Source organism: Dysidea avara, chromosome 2, assembly GCF_963678975.1.
Source record: "Dysidea avara chromosome 2, odDysAvar1.4, whole genome shotgun sequence".
NCBI classification, from domain to species: domain Eukaryota; kingdom Metazoa; phylum Porifera; class Demospongiae; order Dictyoceratida; family Dysideidae; genus Dysidea; species Dysidea avara.
In genome coordinates this window covers 953,353-975,826 of record NC_089273.1, presented here as the reverse complement: position 1 = coordinate 975,826, position 22,474 = coordinate 953,353, and the positions used below count along the sequence as shown (strand labels likewise).

The window sequence follows — 22,474 nt, the reverse complement described above, 5'->3', positions numbered from 1 at the left end:
GTGGCACTTTTTTCTGAACAGGTATGAATCATAATCACTTTTAACTTGTAATAAGAAAGTAAAGTAATTGCATTGTTGTCAAATATAATACCATTGATCATAATCAATATTGTTCTAATAAAATGGTAACTGACTGCACTATTACAGTTTGTCAAGTTTTTACTATATATGATATACCATTTTCATAGTTCAGGACTTACTGTATCGCATTACTATTCTTCCTTTACATACAGTATCACTTATGATGATGATAATCAGTCAGTGTTAGTAGTTATTACTTGCTATCAGAGTACAATACTAATGGGAAAAAGCAAATCGTTTGGTCTGTTTTGATACTAATCTCATTATTGGTGGAACACTACATATAAAATGGGCTTTAGCAATGTCTAACTGAAACTCTGGTGTGACCTGGTACTGCACTTAAATGTTTGGCAAGGCTTCAGTAGGCTTGCATATTGTTTGATGATTACATGAGAAAGTTGTAGCAATGCAAAATATCCAGGCTAAACAAACAGCACATAGGAATGAGGCTGTTATGCTCCAAAAAATTGAGCATTATGCTTTTGAGCAGTGCTCAAAATATCACCTATTATGCTTTTGAGAATTCCCCATTATTCCCAAACTTATGCCACCATAATTGGCTAATAATGCCAGTTTATTGCTGTATCACACCATTTTTCTTGATGTTTAAGCTTCAAATAATCTTGAGTTCTATAGCTGATTACTGTATTAGAGAATTTCATTTCAATAAGACTGTTTTATTAGAGTAAATAATATTCATTGTTGTTCTATTCGAGTTTCTGACTGCTCTATTAGAGTATATTGATCTTTTTAATGGAATTGTGCAATCTGCAGATTTTCCTACTGTTAAAGCTTTACACTCACCTCAAAATGCTAGCATAATTCCTGATTCCCACACATACCTATTATGCCAACAGCACAGCATTCACAAACAAGAAACATTGTAAAGTCGAATTGTAAAGATGAAGCTAATGTTTTTTACTATTGATAGGTCCAGTATAAAAGTCTCCAGAAAATAATTTACAGGACACTGTTACATCATATGAATAGCCACAATGTATTACAGAGAATTAGTAAACATAATTATTTTATTATAAAACATGGTTTATCATCTCAAAAACCACCAGTATGGATCTGCAGAATATGCTGGAATAATTCTGGGAATAATAGGCAGTAAAAAGAATCAGGAGTAATTCCAGAACAATAGGATTATTTTCAGAAATAATTATTTAAAACTCATTAATTTAATTGCAATATAGCAAAAATTCACTTGGGGACATCTCTCAAACACTGCTAACATAAAACAAGAATACAAAGATTGAGATACTTTAATAGAGCACCCAATCACCCATAAGTAAAGTGACTGCTCTATTAGAATATTTAAATTTTTAAGCTACAATAATATATGCTTGCTAGTAATTACCAGTACAGTTGCATAAGAAAATAAATGCATTTAGCTGCATTTCAGGAAATTTTAGAGTAATTTTGGAAATAATAGGCGAAAAATAACAGAATTGGTATAAAGAATAATAGAAGGATTTGAATGTTAAATTGTGGCTTGTAAGGCAAATTATACATCTGGCCTGAAACTTCTTGGCAACTTTAAAGTACACCTGAAATATAGTGCTGAATAGTTCATTTACAATACTAAAAAAATCTCACTACAAAAGATTTAGGGGAGCGCTAGAAGAACAATAAAACTTACACTATGCAGATGCAATTGCATTTTAAAATATACATGGGAAATAAAAGATAGAAAGAAGAGCTAATCTCTGCTAGGAATTAACAAGAATGGGTCAAAGTAATAGTTAGACTTCAGACCACAGGGGTCTAAGTAATTTAGTAACCCGATGGCGCTGTGTTATGGTGCCTGAACGAAACGAAGGCGCTACTACAGGGCCTGAGGGTTACTAAATTACTTAGACCCCGTGGTCTGAAGTCTAAGTTATTTAGACCCTTTATGTAGTTGTTGTACCTTAAAATTGTTGACAGCAGCTTGTAACAGAGAAATGTAGCGTTCATTAGTAGAAACAAGCCATTACTCCACCCGTAACTGTTTCCACCTGTAACATGTTGTTATGGGTTTATTTAATTAATTTAAATTAATTTTCAGGTGGTGAAGCATTGCCAACGCTACCAGTGTAGGTGCACGTAATAAACACGAAAAGGGCCTAAGTAAACATGAAAGGGTCTAAGTAAACATAAAAAGGGTCTAAGTAACTTAGACACCTCCAAAATCCACCACAAAAAGGGTCTAACTTATAATTATTTTTGGGATTATAAAGCTGCTAAAAATCAAAATACTTTAATAGAATAGTAAACTACTCTAATAGAACATTCATCATTAAAACCCTTTTTTAAAGTGGAAAGACCAGTGTGTAGCTATGCTGAAATTGAACACTTCTTCTTAGGGCTGAGTGGTATTGAAATTTCATTATCACGATATATCATGGGAAAATATTACGATATTACTAATTATCATGATATTTTTTCATATTTTGACAGATGTTCTACTATGAAACTATACTTACCTACACAAGTGATATAACCTGTAGCATCATGAATGGATGTGCAAAAATACATGTACACACTGTTAATACAGAGGTGGTCATAACACACCAGCACAGGAATGATATTGCTGTCCAAACTGGCCCCATGGCACATCTTTACAAGTGTAGTATGCACACCACATCAATCACACTAATAAGAGTGTGACCATAAATTTACAATTGATAAAAAGCACTTAATACATTTAGGAGTGGGAGGCATGTCATGACATGCTATTGTCAAAGTCAACCACTAATCTCAGTATTATTTGTGAAATGCTGTATCATCTACAGTTTCACGATTGGTGTTACAATCATGGAATGTCAACAATCTACAAACAGTACACAGCACTATGTGTCAGTCAGCAACTTACCTACTTTAACATCTCTACTTAAAATTGTTTTCAAAATGTATTTAAAACCTATATCACCAAGCATGGCATTTGATTGTGGGTTTTAATTTCACTCAACCAAGGCTTACATATTTTACAGTATGATATGTACAGGCCCCACTGATCATTTGTGCACAGCATTGTAATCCCTTTTCTGTTGTTTACATTCTGATGTCTGATGACATAATTGAATGTATTTTATTTAGCTATGAGCTAATGGAAATTAATTTTGTAGATACAAACATATATACCCAGGGGCGGATCCAGAGGGGGGCTTTGGGGGCTGAAGCCCCCCCCCCTTCATATTTAGGCTTTACTTTACTTGATCAATATGCTGAGTATTATAATGAAATTTTGTCTTAGCATAATTATATGATCACTAATAATACAAATACTCATAAAACCACCTTATAAACATCTTTCCAAGGTATCATCAGTGGATTTATGCTAAAGTTTATGCAACAAGGACCCGGATCAGCATTAGAGGTGTACAAGATCGAGATACTCTAATAGAGCAGTCAGCTAACTACTCTAATAGAACATTCACTGGAAACATGTAGTTGGTTCTGTTATGGAATTTTTCCAAATCTGCCTGCACCTATACATACAATGAAGTGCATTGGTCTGTTTAAAGCGCTTATATGTATGGCAATACTTAATTCAGGTACACAATTTCCATTGAAAATGCTCTCAGATTCAATCTTGTATTGTTCAAATTTCAAAATTTTCCACGTTCAACATTATTATTCTAACATGCACTTATTCAGTGTTGTGCAATTGAGAGAGGGGTGCATCATGTACTTGGTTGTCTGTACCTACCCAAACTTTTCCATTACCAAAATGCTTTAGAGAGCCATACCTATAAAATAAAGGCAGTATATGAAATATCTACAGGCAGAAAATATTATGAATTTTATGTGGAAATGTCTCCAAATTGCAGTATTTTAGCATCTATTTTTCAAAATTTTCCTGGGGGGGGCATGCCCCCAGACCCCCCTAGTTCCAGCATGCTTTGCATGCTGGGAAGTGTGCTTCACACATCTCTACCCAAGAGATTAATACCTTGAGTTAGCCCCCCCCCCCCTTTTTTATAAATTCTAGATCCGCCCCTGATACCAGCTTTGTGTATTGATCTGATCTGTCTGGCTTAGCACAAAATAAGTTTATTGTCACGGTTATATTTTAATAACGCATAAATTCAATGAAATTGATACTTTGCGATCCTTCTTACAACCCCTCAATGATAAAAAAGGATGGCACAAAATACCTCTTTTAAATACTAGAATCATGTATAATGGCAGAGAATAGCTTTTCATATAAAAATATTGGTATCATACACACCAACGTACAGTCACACTGTTTGTCTTATGTGCTTTACACATCATATCCTAAAAGTGTGACTGCACCCCAAATGTGTGCTGCTGGTTAAGTGTGCTATGACCACCTGAGTTTTAACAGTGCATGGCATTAACCATTTATTGAACTATACATGGAGATATAGACATTAGCTAGACCTACAATTAAGCGTGTAGAGGATGTGGTTACGCACCCAAGTGCATGACAAATTCAAGAGTTATACAAATTCCCATGCATGACTAAAAGACTGCTAAATATAGCAACAAACAGCTCATTCGCCCATGCACATTTTATTAGCTATAATGCCACGATGTGCAGAAAATGCTTTCCTCAATAAAAATCCAAAAATAATAAAGTCCCTTCAGTAGCTGCTTACATATTTGCATGAATGCTCTATAAAGTTGCTTGACTGCTCTACTAGAGTATATAGGTGACTGCTCTATTAGAGTATCTCGATCTTTCCGGAAGCTAAACGGCAGCGCTATGTTTACAGTAGTTAGCAAATATGAATATTATTGGAGAACACCGCGGTAATCACAATATTGCGATAATATTGTTCCCAAAATTTCTTGATGATACTTGATGATACTGGTATCGTTGTTACATCAGAATATTGCGGTTTTACGATATAACCGAGATACCGCCCACCCTTACTTCTTCTTGACTAGTACACTGATCCTCACCATTGTGCCAAGCATCCTGTCATATTGATTGCTTGAAATGTTACAATCCTATAACTTCTATGTACTGACATTGATTTCTCTTGAAAGGCTTTATATTATTTTTGAGAATAACTTCTTTTGGTTAAATATGTAGTGGTTAATATCAGTTGTAGTTACAAACTTGATATTTGGGCAGTGCCAGAGCCCACTTTTCTGCTACTTGAATTTGCAAAAAGATCGAGAAAGCAGTCATCAAAATATACTCTAATAGAACAGTCATCACGACACTGTAATAGAGCATTCAGTATAGAATATAGCCACTGTTCTAATTACACTAGGCTGCTATGTCATGCATCAGCAGTTACAATCATATCTCAAAGGACTAAACTTTCAATTTGAGAGTTTTTAAAATAAATTATCTACTAACAAGATACATAGTTATGAAGTTCAATTCATTGGTATATACTATAACACCAAATTACCATTGATGCTGAAAAGGCTTTGCATATAAAATAGCCACCAGATGCCATTTCAGAGCATCTATTTTCAAAAATTTCCCAGGGGAGCATGCCCCCACACCCCCTTAGCTTGGCATGCTGTGTGTGCTTAGCACATGCAGTTGAGTATCACATGAAAGCAGATAATCTCTAATTTAATTTAAAGATCATAATATTAGATCTATAAAGATTGAATAGTATGCATGATGGCTATAACCTTCATTGTAGTCCATGCATGGCCGGACCACTAAAAATCTCTGAGCTCCGGCCGTGTTGAGTTGAACCAGATCAGCTCCACACATTATCTAACTTTCCTATAGCTTTAGAACAAATAAAATGTGACCACTGTATTATTATATCCCTTCTACTTGCATATTGAATTTGAAAGTATACATTATAAGTAATATAATGTAAAGTTCGTTTTTAGCATAAACAATAAAATTGCACCCATTGCCTTAAATTTCAACCTTATAAAGAGATGCTTTACAATACCCATGCAACCATAAGTGATTTCCCTTTCTGGTGAGAATTAGAAAGCAGTTTCTGGTGAGAATTAGAAAGCAGTTGCAACTGGTTGTGGTTTCATTTTTTAGTGTTATCAACATTAATTTAGCGTAGCATCAATTTTCCAAATTCAATCTCAGAAGACTAAAGTATTCCTGTGGGTACATGTCCCCAGATCCCTTAATAGGTGCTTCACATACACACTGTACTAGCTCTAGCTACCAGTTGTCTCAACCAGCTTAGCCCCTGATATTCCCTAGCTTAGCAATTTCATTGTGGGAAATCCTAGATCTATCCTTGCACTATTCCTTTAATTAGTCTCTATCAAACGTTACTGAGATCATGTTAAAAATAACTTAATATAATTATGTCCAAATTCTTAAAGTATTTTTGTGCATTTTCCAATGCTTTTGTTACATATTATTGTTGCTATTAACATGACACAGTACGCCGCCTACACAGTAGCATCCTGTAAATATTACGTGCTCTCAGATTCTTCTAAAGACATCTCTATAGTAGAGTTCCAATGAAAAAATTGACTATCACCAAATAATTTCATTACCACTGCAGTGTATTTATTTTATTACACTAAGCTTGAACTACTATACAACCAGAGGCACAATCGTTTTATTTTGACATAATATTTTACATGTCGCATTACTTAAATTAACAATGTGGTGTTGTAAACACAGTTACTTCTGCAGGACAGGTTTGAATATTCTCATTCACTAAATGTTATCTAGAGTTGCAGTAATGAACAAACATGCACAGTATTGAGTAGTTGCTTGATTTGGTAAAATATGAAAAAATTATGTTTGAATTGACCTACGATCGGAGAAGAGAGAAGCCAGCTCTTCCACACAGTGTGGCTGAGTGAAAATCCACATGCTGTGATGAAGAGCTGGCTTTTCTCTTCTCAGATAGCACGGTGGTCCTAATTTTGAATTTTGCACTTTTAGTGATGTTATATATATTTTATCACTACCAGCCAGATAGCATACAATCTCAGATTAATTTCAAACTTGTAGTATGGACTGAGTCCATATTGCATATTTGAAATTAATGTGAGAATTTTTTTGCTATCTGGCTGGTGACAATGGAATAGTTATATCCACAAATACATTGTGTAATTATTTGTGTAAATTTCACTTACATGTGAGGAAGACCTAGCTAGTCTCCTCTCAATTGGCACAACAGCTAAAATGTAAAACTTCATATTTTAATCAATGTGACAATTTCATTGTCACCAGTAAAATAACATAAAATCTAAGATTCATTTCAAAGTTGCAGTAGAGACTGGGTGAGTGTCCACCTTATCGCCATGATGTGAGGAAGGGCTATTTTATTCTTAGATGGTGTTGCAGCCCAATCTTACTTTTATCAATGCAACAATTAGGGCTGTGCAATAATTGAAAAATCTAAATCTCAATAAGTTTCGATAAGAAAATCCATTTTATCACGATAAATGATATATATTACAGCATCTCAATAATCCAAAACAGCCAAGCTGTAAAAAAAGAGTGCAGCCCACAAAAAGGCTATGATGAAAAAAGATGTGAAATCCAAGGTGGCGGCCAAGAAATGGCTGTGATGGTAGGTTAATGTTAAAAATTTTAATAATGACAATTGAGGTGAATTTGATTTTGCAGCTTGGCTGTTTTGGATTATATATCACTTCCTTTTGTATTTGTATAGATGGCACAGCAGCTCAAAACATATTATTATCAATGCAATACTGAATTTTATCGCCACCAGCCAGATAGCAAACAATCCCAGATTAATTTCAAACTTGTGATATGGATTGAGTGAGCATTCAATTGCATCATTATGCTGTGAGGAAGAACTAAATTCTCCTAAGAAAGTAAATCAGCCCAAATAATGGAATTTTTAATTTTCATTGATGTAATAATTTCATTGCCACCAGCCAGATAAAAAGGAGCAAACAAGCAATCTTATACTTTATGCGTGTAACCTTGAAACATGGGATGTCACATCAGGAATTAGTTAAGTATTTCTAGTAAATCTACTGTATATGATTTACAAATATCCTTAGTTTTTTGTAGTAGCTGATACGCTTGGGGTTTTGCAAAATAGTGAGCCATGAAATATAATTTACATTGGCAGCTGATGAGTATTTGCATTTGAATTATTGCATGTGATCTATACAAGTGTCCATAGCAAAGGTAGCGGTATGGTTGGATGTGGACTGGCTCCATTCAGTAATGAAAATAATATTATGTAGCTAGCTACGAATTTAAGAGCTTTTCATCACAGCATAATGATGAAAGTGGATATTCTCTCAGTCTTTGATACTATCTGGCTCAGCCACTGGTGGCAATAATAATTATGGGGTGGATAAAATAAAAGTTGGGCTGCTGCACCGCATAGCCACATCTTCCTCACATCAATAAAAATATAATTGGGCCTGAGATAGAATAGCCATCTCGTCATCATACCATGGAGATGAAGGTGGATGTTCACTCAATCAGTACTCCAAGTCTGAATTGAATTTGAAATAGACCTTTTCATGTTTGGTAGAAGTATTCATTAACTTTGTAGGGTTTCTTAATTGACTGCTGGAGTACATTATGTCAACCAAAAAGCACAACCTCAATAGGCTCCTGTACATTTTAGCCCTTCTTTTAAATTCTGTGGTTGTGTAACCATACCGTATATCCTAATAAACAGTATGCTAGTAAATAAGCCAAAGCCTGCTCTACATGCTGCTGGTGATTAATCTGCCAAGGCAATCCTGAATAGTGAAGCGATAACGCTGACATGGTTTTGTGGTCAAAATTCGCTATTGATATATGTGATTGGTGCAAAGAGATAGGTTTAACCCTTAATGCTATAAAAAAAGTGTGCATTTTTGAACAATATTTTAAATAAAAATGACGATAACAGACTTTTTGCGATATTTTTAGATTTTCCTGTAGTGACTATATAAGGTAACACCTATAAATAGTAGCCAGGAGATTCTATATAGTGCTTGGATGAGAGAAGAGTTGTAAGGTTGTTTAATGGATTACGCTTGCCTAAAGAACAATTTGCATGAGTGATGTTGACAGTGAAGAAGGATCTGGAGTGTTTATAAGCTGGTTTCTGCTGAATGCTCTCTCTCTACACTGAAACTATCGAATGGGCTAGTTGTGGAATGATTTGTGCTGCTGGTATAGCCTACAGCGAAGGATTGAGAGACTGTATTGTGTGTTGTAAGCATGCATAAGCATGCACATGCTTTTGTATTGTTGCAAAATCATCATGCAAACATTTACCAACTATTGTATTATTTCCACCTGTTCACAGTACCTTTCTGTTGTTGTGTTTCAAGTTTGGGAGGAATCAGTTAAGGAGAACTATTAAAAAAAATCTGAAGTTCTTGCTTTAAAATTCACGTTGAACTTTTTCGTGCCATCAATTGGAAAATTACAGTATCGCTTAAAAATAAGAATCTGTGAGTGCTAGAAGCCTGATTGAAAGGCCCATCTAATCAAACAAACGTTACTGAAGTATAAGGACCTGAGAGAAAGCAAATTCCACAGGTGGGCAGACGTTTATTATAGTACGCGTGCAATACTTGAGGAATTAAGGGTTAACAATACAATAAACTGGTAAGGACTCTTCTTTGTGATGTAAATTAACACTTTAGGTAGTAGCGAACTTACTAATCATGGTTTTTAACAATATCTCTAGCATTATTAGCCCAAAAATCAATTAACTTTATCACTTCACTACACAAGATTGCCTTGACAGATTAATCCCAGATCACCACCAGTGTGTAGGGCAGGCTTTGGTCTATTTAACAGTACACTGTTTATTGGAATATACGGTATGGTTACACAACCACAAAATTTTTAAAAAGGTCAAAAATGTATTGAGCCTATTGAGGCTTGGAGTATTTTCACGGAAGAATGTACTCCAGCGCTTACATCATCAGTAATTAGTCTGATTGCATACCTTAGACCCAAAAATGAAATGGCGTATTGTATGCTATCTGGCTGGTAGTAATGAAATTGTTGCACTGATTAAAAGTATGAATTTTAATGTTGGAATTGCGTTCCCTCTGAGAATAGAATAGCCAACTCTCTCTTACAACATGGTGATGAAGATGGATGCTCACTCAGTCTGTACTGCAAGTTTGAAATGAATCTAATGGTTTTACTAATTGCATTTTTACTATACCCATTAGGTGCTCATTAATGTTTGTACTGCACCAAACTTATATATTACCGGTATAAGTCTCACAAATTCTGTTAATGAACCTCTACACTAATATGCCCTTGTAGTGTTCTGCGATACAGTACATTTTGTGTATCGCGTTTCACCATCAATAAACTGCTTGATGCGATACTGTATCATGATACTATAATGAAATAGTCATAACTAGTTATAACTGGAATATTAGCTAATAATTGTAACAGTATCCAATTTATCTGTACTTTAAAGAGCCGAGCCAACACTGATTGTACATTCACAAATTTTTATTCAGTGAGTGATGGTAAACTACAGTATGGCAAATAGCTAGTGTGTTTAGTATGAAAGCACATATCTACCTGGATACCTGCCTCTATTACACCACCCAGATAGTTAGGTATCACAAACATTTTAATGCATGCTCCCAGAAAGGCTCGTCTGGATTACTCCGCAGTTTGATGAGTTGTCAAGATGGCTAGTATCAGCAGATTGTTTACTGCTTAGTGGTGCAGTTCTTTATTCTTGAAGTGTAACCAACTGGAAGACCCGTTATTTTAGCTATAACAGGCATTGACAACAGCACTAAAACACGTGCATTGTATGGTTTCTCGTAACATTGAATTTTAAAGCACAGGTAAATAGAGAGGCTTCTATTTGAGTATCTAGATCACTGTTACAGTAATAGAGCAATCACTGACTGTTTCTACTAGAAAACTTCGATATATAGCTTAGGCTCCTAGGCTATGGGTAAACACCTCGAACAGGCTCTGCCTTCTGTGTACACCCTCCAGTGCCTAACTGGTAAAGTAGATAATAACAACAACATTTCCCTACTTAGGTGGCCTCCCCAAAGTTCAATTTGGCTCCGAGCATGGTGCTTGGCCAGAATCTGGGTGGCCTGTGGATCAAGCCACAATGGGGTTGGCTTTTTTTCAGCCCTTCTAGGTATTTGTCCCATTTCACTTTAGGATATTTAGCTCAAAGATTTTTGCTTAGGCTCCTAGGCTATGGGTAAACACCTCAAACAAGCTCTGCCTTCTGTGTACACCCTCCAGTTCCTAACAGGTAAAGTATAGATAATAACATAACAATAACATAGATATTTTCTAAGTACAGTATCGCATTGTGATACTTATTTGCTGTATCGATATATTGCCATATCTATATGTATTGCAGAACCCTATGCCCTTGTGTGGCTTAAAGGTATACAACAATGTATTATAGGATATTAAGTTAGTTCAACTATACATGATGAAACAACAGGTAGTCACATAGGAACATCATGCACATACTACAATCAGTTAGAGGATGATACAATAAGGACTATTACTGTTTATACCTGATTAACACTGGAAACATCTTTAATGAATTCTTTGAGCATACAATAGACAATTTCCACATTGTTGTCATCAGCTGCTCTTTCTAGTGGTGTCTTGTTGGTGAAACCACCTTTGTATATCTACATTAGTAAAATGAGAAGGTTATTACAAAACCAAACTCATCATAGCTAAGATATAACATCAATTCAATAACTGATCAAGACACACAGAAGTGTGTTATGTGGTCAAATCAAAACATACTGTTGGGAATTGTAAAGTCAGAATGGTAAAAATTAAAATTAAAAGTTACAAATTTTATTAGCAATTCTGTGTATTACCAGTGTCCTTTGCTTGTTTTTTGTACTTAGATTATGAATGAACCTTATCCGCAATTACGTCACAACGCGAAAATAACGCAAAAATGGCGAAAAGTGTGGGGATACTTTGTATGGAAGGGATAACGTTTCGAGATGCTCCACGTGAAGAAAGCATGAGAAAACTCTGGTGAGGCTTATTAACTATCTTACTATGTAGGGGCACGCATTTTCGTACTTCTCGAGTAGTCCTACGGTCTGCTTTTGGTTTCTTCCCAATGGCTCTCTGTACAAAAGGCCCCCACACTTTTCGCCATTTTTACGTTGTGACGTAATTGCGGATAAGGCTCATTGGACTGATTAATTAAACTCTGATTACCTAAAGATCTCAGGCTGGATGGACCACTTCTTCTAATACAAACTCCTTACATTTTGCATTGCTTCGTATTTTCAATTTTTACAAGCACTAGACATAATCAAATATAATAACTTTTAGTACCATCCAACAGCTTATGAATTGCTCTATTCGATTCTTCCTGAACAAAATTCTTAATCACCATGGTTATGGCGTTATGCTACTATTATTTTAATTAGAATGCGTACTTCATGATTGACTCCCCAATGGATTTTGTATTGCGTCACAGTAAGTTGCTACTTACTACCAGTTTTTTTTGTAAATTTGCAACCTGTAAACACTTTAACATCAATTTAATTTTGATATCATTTGATAGAGGAGGCTTATTCATGTGTAATGGCAGCTGAACAAAATTGATACTGCCTTCAGAACAAGAGTTATGGTAAATAGTGTAACTTACCTTTATAGGCTGCTGTGCATCTATTTTATGCATAATAATTTTACAGAAAATTTAAATGTATCGGCTAATTTTACTTATGTTTTGATATATTAATAATTAATGTGATGAACAAGCAACAGCAACCACAAATTTTGATTTTTTATAAGTCATCAATTAATTCTACTGTATAGGATCCACTGAATGTGTTGTGCAGCAGAATAGTGGTTGGATGACACACACAACAAGACTATGGATTACTATGTATACAGTCAACAAACATTGCTTCCTAGAGTATAATAATATGTACCACTATAAAGTACTCCAGGAACCTAACTTGTAATGCATGTAATGTCATTACAATAACTATTAATTGAAAAAAAACAAACAGTATAGTCCAAAATTCTAGAAGCATTCAATGTATTGGTACATAACTTTCAAACAGACTTTAGTAAACCAGTAGTTAATCACATCAAAAAATCTCTCAAAGAAATTGATGATCACAGTAGCAAACGCAATCAGAAAAAATCAGCAATGATTTTTATGAGTAGTTGTGATAGTATGTAGCTACTACTGGTCAATATAACTATAATCATTGATCATTGAGAGTAGTTGTGATAGTATGTACTAGCTATTACTGGTCAATATAACTATATTATCATTGATCATTGAGAATAGTTGTGATAGTATGTAGCTACTACTGGTCAATATAACTATAATCATTGATCATTGAGAGTAGTTGTGATAGTAAGTAGCTACTACTAGTGGTGGATACAGGCATTGGCAAAGGGAGGGGTGCAAACAGGCTAAGTTGCAAGTGGTTGGGGAGAGCCAGATTCTAGAACCAGTTCAGTGCTGCATTTTTGAAGCAGTATATAATCACCTTTTAGTAGTGTCTCACTGTTTATTTTAGCCATTTTGTACTTTCCAGATGGTTGTGGAGTCATAAAAAGGCTCTGAATGTCTTGACAACTGCAACATGATAATTATTTTCAGAGGCGCTTATTATGCACACAGGTGCTGGGTGACAATTTCACAGCTAGTTTGACTTTGGTTCGCTTTTATATCAGGTGAATTTGTAGTAAAATGTGCATATTTTCATGATTGTCTTGGCTGGGCATAAAATTTGTAGCTATTTTAACCAGAAGTGTGTCTGGCTCCTCCACAAGATGAGGGATGAAAGAAGGGGGGAGGCATTTTCCCCAAATACCCCATCCTGTATCCACCATTGACTACTACTTATTAAAGATAATTCTAATCATGTGGAGTTGGGAGAGAAATGATTTGCATAATCAGATGCAATAAACCTCCTTTATTTCATTGTGGTTTAGTTATATTAAAGCATGATGTCTACAATTAGGTATGTGTTAAGGCAGAAGTGCTGCACAGTTTAACACGCACCAAGTGCATAGAATTTCTTGGCTACAGTGAACATATACTACAGTATGTACATTCAGTCTGTTGCCTGCAACAAAATATTTCAACAAGTATCCAAAGAATACACACAACTACAGGTCTTTATTAAAGAAATAAAAACTTTGAGTGTTATTTAAGAGAGACATCTGAACTATATATTGAAATCTATTATTTCTATGCACCAGTACTATTGCACTGTATGACAATGTTAAGGAAACATTAGAAATTTTACAAGCTGTTTATTAGTAATAGCTTATTGCAATGAAAAGTGCTTAAACAAGGTGCAGTGGCAGATCCAGAGGAGAGGCACAAGAGGCATGTGCCCCCCTCCTCCCAAAAATCTATACACAAGATAGAGATACTCCAATAGAGCAGTCAGTAAAATACTCTAATAGAATAGTCAGACTCTCTGTGTGTAACACTATTAAGAATCCTCCACTGAGTATGAACACTGTAACACCAACCCATGGACACACTTAGTGGTATAACCTGCAAGGATTTTTTTGCAGCTTAGTCTTTTGCATGTAATATAACAATTTACATTAGGTTCTATAGTGGAACTTGTGACTGACACTGATCCCTACATGCAGCTCTTGATGAATGTAGAACACTTAGAAAGTATGATTTATTGCTGTGATTTATATATTGCTGCATAAATCTACTCTGCATCAAAAATTTCAGTCCTGAAATATGTAAAACACTTAACTCTTCTAGGGGCAGCTTATAAAGCTACTATACCTACTACCTGATTATGGTACATCCCTCTTGTCAAACCCTGGATCCACCTCTGAGGTGAGTCATCAGCTGAAGTATAAATGTAATTCCTGGATTAGCCCATATAAGCATGACTAATGTAAGGATTAAATTTGTACTTTAGTTCATGATTCCCCTTTTTAAGTACTTTATTATTGTAGTGATTTCTTCTAGCTTGTAAAATTCCAAAGTATTTGTTATACTTTTTGTATTTTTTATTCATCACTAGTAAACTACTATAACACTACATCAAAGGATAGAATAGTGCCAGATGTATGAGACTACAATTGTACGACACAACATACACTTTTATACTAGTTATTAATAAGAAATACAGTCATTTCATATAGTTTTTGACTATAATCTTCCCTTTACACTGACCTACACACTAACAATACATGAAACTACTCTACAACCAATCTGTTTACTTCAACTGCTGGAGGAGTGATGCAAAAATCATGGACAATATTCATTGTATTATTTTGAAATAGGAGCACAAACAATTGGTGCACTACCATAACTTTCATTATTAGCAAAAAGCTATGGAATACAAAGGCGGACAAATAGTATAGCGGCGTAGCCCCCAAAATTGGTAATATTGTGCACTTTTTCATAAAACTTCCCACATAAATAGTACTCCTCATGACATGCATTTTTAGATATAGTACCATCACTGCGTTGACTTTTGGTGACCTTTACGGCCATTTTTGTGCAGAAATTTGATTATTTTTGTCTTTAACTCCCTGATGAATTAATTAGCTTGTTAAAACATGGTTCTAAACTAAAGATCTTGTTGATAGAAACAACTTGGTTTTTATTTGAAGTCAATAGGTGAATTCATTACAAAGTTATGATCATTTTTACTAGCTGCAAAATTTGATAAATTTATGCATAATTATCTGCCCACAGGTAATTCACATGTGCACCTCAAGGGCAGGTAAATTTATCAGATTTTGCAGCTAGTAAAAATGATCATAACTTTGTAATGAATTCACTTATTGACTTCAAATCAAAACCAAGTTGTTTCTATCAATGAGATCTTTTGTTTGGTACCATATTTTAACAAGTTAATTACTGCCTCAGGGAGTTAAAGACAAAAATGATCAATTTTCTGTACAAAATTGCCATAAAGGTCACCAAAGGTCAAATAAGCAATGGCACTATATCTAAAAATACATGAATTGAGGAGTACTATTTATGTGGAAACTTATATGGTTTTACGAAAATGTGCATGATTTTTTGGTTGTGCCGCTATACTAAAAGGCAAGTCCGTGATGAGTGCATCATACATATTGTTTTATACCAAAAGGTATCAGTTGGGATGAAGTAATGTCTTACAGTGAAAATCTCAAGCCTTGTTAATTTTGTGCTTGCAGTAGACATGGCAAGCATACATTCTTGATAAAAAAATGCTACCAACATTTCTCTGTTCCCATTGTAATCAGACATACTGGATCACACTGGATACATATGCACCAAATTTGTCATCCATTCATACATATCTATCCTTACGGTTATATAGGCTTGGGCCTACTATGCTTGAAATTTGTGACTGAATTTGCACAAAATTTGACCCATATTTTGAAATTAGAAACTTCATAATTTTTGTATCACAGCATATAACTGTCTGACATTTTCCATGAGTGTAGCTTCAGTAACTGGCTATAGTTTGATAGAAACAGCAGCTTAATCAGTATAAGGAGACAACTGTTACAACATTTTGTTTACACACATGTAAAATGTGCAGCCACAAATGTAACTGTATTTTGGAAAATTATCCATATGGGTGCTCATGAAATAATTAGAATTTTCATGTTTAGTGGGTTACTAATAAGAGCATGGTACAGTTTTGAACAATTTCAAGAATTTTCTTGTAATTTAACGTATTGAAAATGACTTACAACCATTAACAAGTAGATTTGCACTATAAAGTTTGTGATTCGATTATTACATGTGACCCGATTTTGGAAAATCAGTCTGAATGTCACATTTGAAATACAAAGAAATCCACACTTATATGAGTCACCACTAAAGCACTTACGCACCTAGTAGAATATTTCACAGAATTTCATGTAATTAGTATGGTGTTCACTACTGATCTAATCACTGTAAAGCTTAGTAGATGTTTGTATGTCTTGTTTTAATTATAAATATTCCAGTTGTAGAATGTGACATTAAGACTGACTTTCCAAAATCCAGTCACAAATATTTTAGGATTCATATGCACCCCTATGGGTGATTTCCAAAATTCGGTCACAAATCTGGTCACATCTAATGGTAACCCCTTCCAGTGCTTCTGAAAAATGTCTCCCTTATATTGTCACACAGTATCTAACCTACAGTACTATCTCCACATTCTTCTTTTGCTTATTGTTATTTATTTATTTAATTAATACCCACCAATACTGGCGCTAGTTGTTTCATTTCTCAAGAGTCCATTCTGATAAATTTCTCCAGAAGTAATTTATAGGCATATAAGAAGCATATTTCATCATAAACATCAGCTAATTAGCTTTCCAGCCACGAGTAGTTAAAACAAAGTTAGTTAGAATACCTTCATGCAGTGAAACATTCTCAAGCAAAGTATTATTTGTAATACTGTAAATCTTGCAAAAAATACGGCTTGTGGATACATAAAAATTCCTATGTTTAAACTTTTTATGTCACTAAGCATTGGTGGATTGGGGGGGGTGTACGTGCCCCCTTCCTTCATCCTTTTCAAAAAAACTGCATACGAAATCAAGATACTCTAATAGACAAGTCACTCTAATAAAGCAGTCACAGTATTCATGAGGCAGTGTAGCTTAACTATGAAGCTATGAATAAGGATCTGAATAAGGATCTTTATATACTGTATAGTATATACACTTGGTAAAGGACAGCTATTATTGCTGTGACCCTTTTTTTGCTCTTCACCTTTTCAGCAAAGTGCAGCCCCCTTTCCAAACTCCGGATCCGCCCCTGCTAAGCTATAGCCACACAATTTTCAATGCCAATTCAGTATTAAATTGGCTATAACTCCAAGTTACATAATACAGATAATCTGTTCTAGCATCGAGATTTACCCTGCATGTAGGCCTGAGTCTAATATGCTTAAATGTTTGCCCAAAATGCTTTCAGGAATTTCCCAAAATTTTTCACTTATTATGCTATTCAGGTGTTCCTATTATGCTTGCATTATGCTCCTAGGTTAGCAACATTATTTTGTTACGTACCTTTTCATCAGTGAATGTTTTTTTAATTATAAATTCACTGTTTTGTTTAGAGAGTATTGATCTAAGGTACTATGTACAATTTATTTAAGTGCTCTATTGCAGTTTGCAGTTTCCACTGACTACTCTATTAGGGAGTGTATATTGATCTATTTTCATGGAATTGAGGTGTTCCCATTATGCTTGCATATTTTTTATGAACATTTTAACCAGTAAAAGCTCTATTAGAGTACTTTACTATAAAGTGACTGTTCTATTAGAGACTATCGATCTAAGGTGCTATGTACAATGCATTTGAGTGCTCTATTGCAGTTTGCAGTTGTCACTGACTAGGGAGTATCGATATATTTTCATGGTATTAAGCTCCATAGTTTGAAATACCAACCTAAGATTCCTGCACTATATACTTTAACCTATTATGCTTTTTATTATGCTGGCATGTTTGACGCAGGCTTACCTGTATGTGTTTATATTCCCCTAGTCACATTATTTTAATGATTTTCTGTTATTTCATCAGAACCTACATTCACTGCTACTTGTATTTTGCCATTATTTAAGATTGAACCATTAAATTTAGTAGAGCGCATAGCACCAAAAAATGAGCATTCATTGCACTTTGGGATACAATAATATTGTGAAATTTCTGCACAAATTGTAGTACTCCTTGTGACATTTTATTTTGATATAGAGCCATCATGGATTTGACGTTCGGTTACCTTTACAGCCATTTTTCATTGAAAATTAATATTTTGTCGTTATCTCCCTGAGGCATTATTTTACACGGTTAAAACACGATATCAAATTAAAGGTGTTGATCTAAGAACTGTTATTTGCTTTTGTTTGAAGTTAGTATATCATTCTACTACAAAGTTATGATCATTTAAAAAAATTCTTTTCCCTCGGGGTGTAAATTACTAATGAGCAAGTAATTTATAGCTAATATTATTGATCATACCTTTGGAATGCAATCACCTATTGATTTAAAGTAAAACCCGAGTAGTCCATTTTAGCAACACTTTTAATTTGAAACTGTGCAAAATGATGCCTCAGGGAGATAAAGACAAGAACGGTAAATTTTCTATGCAAAAAAAGGCGCACTTCACAGTTCTTACTTTATGATAGTACAAATGTAACTGTTGGTATCATACCAAAAGCTGGTCATTTAGCAGCTACAGGGTGAAAAATTCGTCACCTTTAGATGTGTGCAGTTGTATTCCTAGTTGGTATAGTAAGTATTCATTGTAGCCATTTTCCATCACACCACAAAATAGAATCAATGCAGGATTCAGCAGGAAAATGTCTAATAAATCTGTTTTTATCATTTTAGCAACACTTTTAATTTGAAACTGTGCAAAATGATGCTTCAGGGAGATAAAGACAAGAACGGTAAATTTTCTATGCAAAAAAATGTTGTGAATGTCATCAAAGGTCAAATATGTAATGGCACTATATCAAAAAATATATGTCACAAGGAGTACACCTTATATGGAAAGTTTCACAATGGTGTCAAAAAGTGCACAACTATCACACTATGCCGCTCTACTATACTTGCCTAAACAATAAAATCTTGAGCATGTATATTTCAGTTTTCAAGATTGCTACATTCCTATAGTAGCCACCTTGTGTATTGAAACCAAGATAATATTCTCATTGAATTGGAAGAAATGTGTAGTGGACTCTTTGATATTGGTCTTCACAAGATATCAAAGAAGTTGAACTAAAGTGTGACTATAAATAGCTACTAGGGCTGGGACGAATATTGAAATTTATAATTACCTTCGAATATTCGCTAATAAAATGTTCGAGCATCCGAAGCTTCGGTGTTAGCTTTCAAGTTACAAGTTTTCTTGTATTTATGCATTCCCTTCTTAAGTTTTATCTTTCTAAACCTATTTAAAAGTTTGTAAGCATTTGGAAAGTGCAAAGCAGCAGTACTGAATGACACGAACGATCGATTGCAAATGGGCGTGTCCGCTATACTACAATCATGCACAGGTAAACACCGAGAAATGGCATTTTCCATGCATTAGACTATCTATCACTTTATAAGGTGTTTTAAGGTTGCAACTGTTGTAGCAAGCTGAACTGCGATGGTTTAAAAGTGGGCGTGGTACACGAAGATCGATCGCGAAGAGACGAACATTGAGGAATAAGCAGCTGCAATAAAGATAACCACGTTTATTTGTAATTCCTTCGTAGACTATGAGTGCACTACGAAGCTTCGAAGGATACTTTTATAATTCGAAGTTTATTTAACCTTCGAACCCACGAAGCATTCGAAGCTTCGTCCCAGCCCTAATAGCTACATTAATCTGGACTATTATAACTAGCTGTACTGTTGAGAGTACTAGAGATAACAGATAATGGTAATGACCTTCCTGCTCTCACTGCACACTTACAAGTTTCTGATGAAAAACCAACGAGGTCAAATATTTAGCATTTAGGTAAGTTCCTATTATATATTACAGCAGACTAGAGCATCTATGTACATAATAGAGACTTAGACAATAATGTGCTCAGTGACTTGCAGTGCTCAGAATGGGAGGTAATCATGTGTTCAATTTCAATTAATGTTAGCAGATTTTTTAACATGACATGGCATGACTTGCTCCATTATAGTATTTGAATGTTCTCTTAGTGTATGTTGATCTTTTAGAAACTTTTCCGTCTATATTCATAGCTAATAATTCTGGTTCAACTTTCAGTTTAATCATACTAAGAAGAGATAGCCATCAAATTCCACTGATTATTCTCTTGGATGCCCAATAGACGATATGCACACTTTATTACTCGAACGAAAAATGATCAATTTAGCGTAGACGGCGCAAAACTCAACGGTAACTTAAAAGCAGAAGTCCCATACAAAAGTATTGGAAGCAAATGCGGCTCGAGCAATAACTCACCACTCGAGCTAAGGGCAGGTCATCTGGCTTGCCATACACTTCTTTACCGTTGAGTTTTGCACCGTCTACGCTAAATTGATCATTTTTCGTTCGAGTAATAAAGTGTGCATATCGTCTATAATTCCAAAACTATGTCTGTAAATGGCTTATTGCGGTATTCTCACAAAAAAATGATTATTTTAAATTAGTTAAGCTGGCACAACAGGTACAAATCTACTTACTGTGTATAGATCTTGAGATTGTAAATATACCCACATGGCCTTTTTTATTCTGGTTATCAGGCATGTATATGGATGGGTAAATATTAAAAAAAATTGTACGTGCACATACGGCACATTCTTTGCATACTAGCTAACTCCGCAGATCTCCATTTCACTTACAAGACACTTAAAAGCACCTTTTCTAAAAATTAATGGTATAAACTGGCAGACTGGAGGGTTGACTGGGGTAGAAATGCAGTGTACTGTTGGCCATTGTTATGCACATTACATGTAACATGGATGGTGTAAACGAATAGTAGCAAGTGTTTGCCCCATCAATGCCCTACTGTACTTTGTATAGTAGCCATGCCACCTATTGAGTTAATGGATTATTATCCATGAGTCCAAAAAACAGTAACTGCAGTCATTTTGTACAGATGGTTACATTGCATTGTACTAGGGATACTTTATTATTGTACAATCCTTTGCATGGGCTGGTCAAGAGTTAGTATTGGAGGTTTACACCACATACAACAGCAACAGACCACAAAATTCCACTGCCTATCATAACTTATTGATTTACATTAACTTTTTCTAGAACCATTAATTTTGTGGTCTTGCAACCAAACCATAGCAAACACACACACCATGAACCAATAAAGATTGAGAAAAATTTAAAGTGAAAACAGCCTATTTTAACTATAAAGGAAAGTGATATTTGAAATCTTTTAAAACTATTAAACCATTTCTAGCTGATCTAGAAGCCATGATGATAATTACAAACTTGGTCTTTTGGTCTTACATAACATGAATTTATTCCAATATTACAGGTGCAGTCAGAATATATTTCAAATTAAGGTGGTGGATCTAGATGGGTTTCTGGGGTTTCAACAGAAACCCCCTTTAAATTTAGCTCAGTGGCAGTCTAAATACATACAGATTGTTGTACTGACAATTTGTCATATCAAACAGCTATATACCACTGCATTTCAGTAGAATGCATGCAGCTGTACTTAACTGAAACCATTTATAGCTATTAAATCCTTAGTAACACTTCACTTTTCATTTCCCACTGCATTAAAAACGACCGAGATACTCTAATGGAGCAGTCAAGTAACTACTCCAATAGAGTAATCAAAGCTACAGCTTATAGTCACCAATTGCCTATATAGTTAGCTATAGTACGTACAGTTTAAAGCATTGGATTTATTGTAATTGCTAACTACAAGTAGCCTAAAATCTGATTTTAGAGCTTCTAAATTGCAACATTTTCTGGAGAAATGTCATCAAATGCCTTATTCAACTATACTAACTTTCAGAAACTCCCTTTTAAAAATCCTAGACCTGCCACTGAATTATGATAACGCAAACTGTTTTAGTTGCTCTTCTGAAGG

General features: G+C 34.8%; 1 protein-coding gene across 1 annotated transcript in view; it reads right to left on the bottom strand.

Moving 5' to 3' along the window:
• The window catches only part of LOC136246411 (uncharacterized), a 68,937-nt gene that overhangs the window by 32,154 nt on the left and 14,309 nt on the right, over positions 1 to 22,474 (bottom strand). The window contains exon 2 of the mRNA XM_066037800.1: positions 11,512 to 11,631. Coding sequence (XP_065893872.1) covers positions 11,512 to 11,553 — 42 coding nt within the window. The 5' untranslated portion in view covers positions 11,554 to 11,631. The remainder of the gene's footprint in view (positions 1 to 11,511; positions 11,632 to 22,474) is intronic.